Genomic DNA, 6,652 nt, shown 5'->3' with positions numbered 1-6,652 from the left:
TGATGGTCTTAGATTATGCATGGGGCTCGTTTAAGGAATTGCTAAGGGTTACAACTTCAATATGTACCTCAACAATGCTCGGGTTATTGTCATCTGCTCAAGCTTTGAGACTTGTAGTGGTTGAACCGTTATGTTAGTGGTGTTTTGGAAAGAATTTTTTAACAAATAGGAGTTCGTCATTGAGTTAGATATCGAAACAAGTATGTAGATCTTTTGTTGACAACTACTAACATCTAAGCATTAATGTCTAAAAATTAACAAGAACTCCATCTCTGTTTGCTAAATGATAACCTCGCTACAATTTTAGTAATTCAATATATGTACTTCTAGTAGTCCTATTTGTGCTAATCAATAACCCATGTCACATCATCAACTAATAATATGACGCATCGTATATAAAAATTTGTAATATATAATTTAAAAGATAATATATATATATATATATATATATATATATATATTATATATAATATATATATATATATATATATATATATATATATATATATATATATATATATATATATATAAAGCACGCTCAAAGCTAATGTTGTCTTATTAAGTAAACAAAAACTTGCTACAAAAGTGAAGATTTTTTAAGGTGAACATAATTGGCAAGGGAGAAATAGCAATAGGAGATCTCTAATATATATGACTATATGGTGTCTCGTCTAGTTAATTCTCTTTTTTTTTCATTTATCCTTGTAATACTTCTACTTTATATTCCATCGTTGCAAGTGATAGATTAGGGTTCCCCTCATAACAAATATTTCCAAATGTTTATATTTCTTACCTTTATACAACATATATATGGTGTTTTATCTAGTGTTTCAAATAGTTTTCTCTTTTCACCTTATTCAATTGAACTATTACAAGTAGAATTCATTTTGGATTGATGAGATGACATAATTAAAGGATATTGGGACACAAGATGGAACGATAAATAAGACATTATGTGTTTGGATCCTCTAGAGTTGTAAAATAACTCTACAAGGTAGAGTTTGAGCAATATCAACCATTGAATAAAAAATCAATGGCTCATATATTCTCTTTCCAAAATCCACCCTATTTTATCTCATCAAAATCCACCCCTAAATCTTTCCCTTTCACCAATATGAACCCTTAATTTTAATATGTATGGGCGTATGGCTCAGATACAACTCTATCTTGTAGAGTTTCACTAAAACTCTCAAGGATCCGGACTTTGAGAAGAGAGAGGTTGAAAAACTAAGACAATTGCCAAGTTTCTAATTCAAAGTTTTCGAAGTATGTGCAGATTATCATACATTGTGCTGTCTGAAGGTTAATTCACTTTCGGGTGTTTGACAGAGGAAGTCAATATGCCCTTGCCAAATAAAACGAAAGCAACAGTTCTTTTGAAGGAACGGCCAGCCACGGTTTTAGAGGTCTACACCTGATTACAAACTGTTAAAAGACAAAAGAGCAAAGCCACAAGTTTCACCATCTTCTAGCTTGTTTTCCCATCTGATCAAGAAAAATGCGGTCTCGGAAAGTAGCATGATTCAACATGGCAGTTAACTATATCAATTTGCTGAAGCAATACATAGATACCAACTTTAGAGCTGGAAGATATTTTGTTTTGCTAGTCCCACCTTGGCTTTTTTGACTTAACTACAACAGAAAACTGGTTCAAGAACGAATTTGAGGGAGCTCTCTGCAAGTTGGACAGTACCACTTCCCTTTGAATCTCGTTTCAGGTGTCAGCCCAACACATGCATAATGGAACCACTCTCCTCCTTGGCACTGTGAAGACAACATCTTAATTACAAGCTAGATAAAGGAAAAGGATACTAGGGTCCAAATTCAGGTGAAGAAGAATGATAGAAATCCACGCAAAAAGCTTAAAAATAAACTTAGCTCTTACAATTCTTTGGAACTAACATACACGGGTCAAACATGTTACCCTCAGTCATATTGGTATCAGTTATTGAAAATGCCAAACATTCACAGCAAAGCTACAAGGATAACTAAACTAAGGGCACCTTCTCAGATTAGAAGGAAAATTTTACCCAAAGCAAATGTGGCACTAAATGTTTCATAGTTACTTTATACAATATTAAGTCAAAAGGAAACAGTGGCTTTTGTATTTGAGTGAGAAGGAAGAGCATTACTGCAATTATATTTCAGGACTAAAGCTGAAAATTTTAACCCTTTTTATACCCAAACAACATAGCTTCATGCACAGGTGACAGGACTAATGATACTAGGATTATAATATCGGTAAGATAACAAAGACAAAGCAACATAAACTAGATCATCAACTGAATATTTCCATTAATTAACCCCCTTTTTCTAATTTTCTCTTCTACACACCTCCATCTCAATCCCCTCTTTTTTCCCCAAGTGGTGAAATATATTTCCATCTGGAGGGGGAAACTTTCCTCGTTACACACATTCACAGTAAAAGCAAAACAAAAGTGGTAAAGCAGTCAAATGGAGTAATGGGCACAACAGGAGTTGAGTTCCTGGCATGCTGGTGCTTTACTCTAAGTACAAGGTTATAATCTATCATCTCGTTTTAAAAAACTGAAGACTGATCTACAAAATGAACACTACTGCTACGGCAGTAAGGAAGAGAGCAAGTTGGCATGTATCTTTAGTTGCACGTCATTGACGTGTAAGAAATTCAGAGAATAAAAAGAAAAGAGTTATTTTAATAGGCTTCCAATGCTTTCCAAAGGGCCATAAATTCAGTAATATAAAGAGAAGTAGACAAAGGGTATGAGCTTACATTCTCATTGTCACATGCTATCATATCTCCAAAGGAAACCTGCAATATTGCCATGAAACATTGACATAAATGTTTTGGGAAAACTTACAAGCATGTAAATTAGATTTCAGAGAAATCCAAAGAGTCCATCAATGAATTTTATATTAACACACACCTGATGACAAACACAGTAGATTGGTTCATTTGGATCAATAGGTTGATCAGTATCGACAGGGACAGGGAAATCCTTTTTGTGGCTACCAGGAGGTGGCATTAGCTCTGAATCCTTATCGCGCTCGCGGTCCCAATCCCTGTCTCTATAACTAAACCGTCTTGATTGAGGCGTTCCATATGCATTTCGCTGCTTTTCAGGTTTTGGAGCCATAATTATGGGAAGAGGTGGAAGAATGGCAGGCTCATCTGGTGGTAACTTTCCCTCTGCATAGTTAAAAGGAGAAAAACATCAACAATGCGCTCAAGCTCAGCAGTAAAGCCTCCCCAGGCCCCGAAACTAATATATGTATATAATTAAAAGAAAGAGAGAGAGAGAGGAAAAAAAAAAGAAAAAAAAAACCATAGACGTTCTAGACTAAACCTTCCCTCCCCGCCCCAAAAAAGGAAAAAGAATACATAAATGAAATAAAGAATGGAGAACCTATACATGTTCTTGACTGCAATTCTTTGAGATAGTACCATGATGAGAAAAAATTCCATACAAAATTATCACCCATAATAAATAGGAACCCTCGCCCTCCCCCAATTTTTTTTACGTACATTTACCTAGATGTAATAAGTGCAACAAATCAACGATCAAGCTATGTAGCTTCCACGAGCCAAGTAAAAACAGTATAAATGGGACAATGAGTATTCTTCAGAGTTGCATTTGGGTACACTAGAAATCATATTTTCTAAGCCAGATATCAACAAAAATGATGCTCACTAGTATGTAATTGAAGGTATTATTTCAAAAAGAGAGCTACAGCATTTGAAGCATACAATTTAGTAAGATACCTTGCTTTAGATCATCAGCAAAGTAGTTCAAGTCTTCATCTAAACGCTTTATATGGCTATCTATCTGCAAGGAAGTGCACTGGTTCAGCAGTTTGTAGAAGAAGTGCATGGAAAACATGTAAGCTATTATGTAAGGACCTTAAAATCTAATGTTCTGTATCCACTCTTACAGCCAAATGGGGTTTGGATTTAAGAGTCTAACTAATCTCACAAGTCATAGATATTTTCCAAGTCCAAATATCAGACTCAATAAAGTTCTAGACTTCTAGTGCCATGTGTTATTTGATGGGCTTTAGTTAGTTTTCTTAGCTACTGTATTTGATTTTTCAAAAGAGTTATTAGATTAATCAAGGTCTAGTGTATTTTTACTTTATCATCATTATTGTATGATTGTAATAAGTAGCTTAGGTGGGAGTATTTTGCGCAATTTCACCTTGGCCTGCAAGGTCATATTGCTTTCGTATTATTTTAGATGTGGACAGCATATAGGACATATCTTTAAGCTATGATGCATGGGTACGCCTCCCAGGCACCGTTTCCCGTACCGGGTACGGGTACGTCTTGGGTACGGTACGGATTCGCCTGGGATTCGTACCCAAAACGAATCCAGTGGGTGGGGGACGTGGGTTGCTTTTAAGCATAGTGAAGCATTATATATACTTGTGAAATGCACTGAGTAGTGAGTGTAAATGATTGATACTTTTCAGCTCCATATCACACTTTTGTCTTCGTATTCTCAGAACAAAAAAACAAGCTCCTTGTACAGAATCTAAAGATTTTTGAGTGAGATCATCTTAGTGGCAACCTTGAGTCTTACTGATTCAAGAACCAATTCGAGGACAATTCCATGTTTCCTCTGCTCGTTACCATTTGTTTGGTTCACCTCTAATACTTCAAGAAACATATCAAGAACCTTATTTCAAATTCTTGAGATTTTGTGAAAGCTTCACCAAAGGGTTACCTACAATCTTTGTCAATTCAGCTCACAAGTGACTATCGACTTCTGGAAGCCTATATACACAGCCCATGAACTGTAAGCACGGGGAAAATTGCTGAAATAAGTAATATACCACATTCATCGTACACAATGCTTGTCAAAGCATATCTCTCTTAAACTAATTTTCCAACTTGACTATCCAAGGAGCGACATCTGGTGCAGTTGTTTTGTGTTTTAAAGAAGTTTGGATCACCTAATCGAGTTTGTTCACCAGATTGATCTTCCATGGCATCTCAACATCAAACTTCTCCATCAAATTAATCTAGACAAGAATGCTCAAAATCCTGCATAGCCATAACACAGCAGGTACCTATAGGCAATGTAAGCCGATAAGTGTATGTGTGCGTGTGTTTGGGGGGAGGGGGGGTCAGTGTCTATATTCTGCATTGCACCCCCTATAACTGCCATATTAGGGATTACAATTACAACAATGCCTAAACCGTAAAACCAATGATCCGCTGATCGGCTGCATGAGTTCAGATTAATCTACAATGTAGTATTCACATCGAGAATTCAAGTATATGTCAGTCGCAGATTTACCACTGCATACATATTAATTTAAATACAGCAGGATCCCTCAAGTTTTTAACTACACGGTGAACTATATTTCAGAATGACTTGGCCTTGTAACTTTTTTTTTTTACTACTTCGCAACGACCGATATTGGATAATATTATATGTAAAGGGATATTATTATATTGTAAAGGGTATAATGTTTACATTACGTGCTTTACTAGTCATAGGTCTGTAATGTAAACATTATAAATATTGAATGTCAGGTTAACCTACAGCAGGTTAACACACTTATTTCCCACACTTGTACAACCGAGCCACCAAAAGCTCTCACAACGAAAACACTAAAACGTGAAAGCAAACACAAAGGAGAGACTTACAAGATCATAAGCTTGCCGAGCGAGTAAAACCTTCTCAGTACAAAGGCTAAACGCATTATCTTGAGTTGATTCTATTTCCTTGGTCAATTTCTCAATGGCAACCTCATCATCTTCACCATTATGCCATTTTTTCGAACTCTGGCTCGAAATCCCTAAGCATAACTTCGTTTGCTGCCTTGTCTGATTTATCATTCCTTATTCCACCACAAATACAAAAAGACAAAAAAAAATTCAAGAATTTAATTAAAAAATAACACAAAATGTCCAAAATCAAACTCAAAATTGAGATCAAATCTGGAGAGAGAAAGTACCTTGGGAGCGCTCATCAAGCTCACGGATGGTATTGAGAAGCCTTTGAAGCTCTGCTGGCAAGGTGCTAGCATCTGTTGATTAACAAAATTTGAGTATGAAATTAAAAAAGACGAAGATTTGAGCATTCGGAAATTAAAATTTTGAAATCGAGAAATAATGAAAGGAAACCCTAACATTCCAAATAATCATCAACGTAAACACCAGTTCGCGCAATCGCCATTGTTAATGTTTTTGATGCTGCGTCTTACTTTCTCGCAGCTTCGATTTCAGAAAAAAAAAAGGAGGGAAGCAAGTCGTTAATTTAGGGCTTTTTTTTCAGATGTCCGTTATTGTGGTAGTTATCAGAGTTCAGAAAAAAAAAATTACTCCCTCCCACTTTTTTTTTTCGTTTGAGATGGTTTAGCTTTTCGTTTAGTAGCCTTACATGCACTCAATACGTGCGATAGTGTGTGATAGCCTATGAAGTAGAAAATGAAATTAATTGGGTACAAGATCACATGAGAATGCTCCTTACATGAGAAATGAGAATGAATCTCAACCACACGATTGGTTTAGAATTACAACACTTATTCATTAGAGTTATATCCCTCAAAAAAATTTTGAATTCAAAAAAAATTTTGTTTTTTTGAATTTTGAAAATTCAAATATTTTGTTTTTGGAGTTACGTCACTTTTTCATTAGAGTTACATCATTTATTCATAAGAGTTA

The 6,652-nt window shown here is 35.4% G+C and overlaps 1 protein-coding gene across 1 annotated transcript; it reads right to left on the bottom strand.

Moving 5' to 3' along the window:
• Nucleotides 1-1,244: 1,244 nt before the first annotated feature.
• On the bottom strand, nucleotides 1,245-6,278 carry LOC104888721 (PHD finger protein ING2). Its single transcript, XM_010673760.4, has 7 exons — nucleotides 6,119-6,278; nucleotides 5,944-6,015; nucleotides 5,633-5,826; nucleotides 3,743-3,806; nucleotides 2,907-3,169; nucleotides 2,753-2,791; nucleotides 1,245-1,764 (listed from the first exon to the last, which is right to left on the bottom strand). The coding sequence occupies exons 1-7, from the start codon at nucleotides 6,162-6,164 to the stop codon at nucleotides 1,651-1,653; spliced, it is 792 nt and encodes a 263-aa protein (XP_010672062.1). The 5' UTR covers nucleotides 6,165-6,278; the 3' UTR covers nucleotides 1,245-1,650.
• Nucleotides 6,279-6,652: the final 374 nt, after the last annotated feature.

Source organism: Beta vulgaris, chromosome 3 (genome assembly GCF_026745355.1).
Source record: "Beta vulgaris subsp. vulgaris cultivar EL10 chromosome 3, EL10.2, whole genome shotgun sequence".
Classification (NCBI taxonomy): Eukaryota; Viridiplantae; Streptophyta; class Magnoliopsida; order Caryophyllales; family Amaranthaceae; genus Beta; species Beta vulgaris.
The sequence above is the reverse complement of the archived record's forward strand: the minus strand, read 5'-3'. Positions and strand labels throughout refer to the sequence as shown.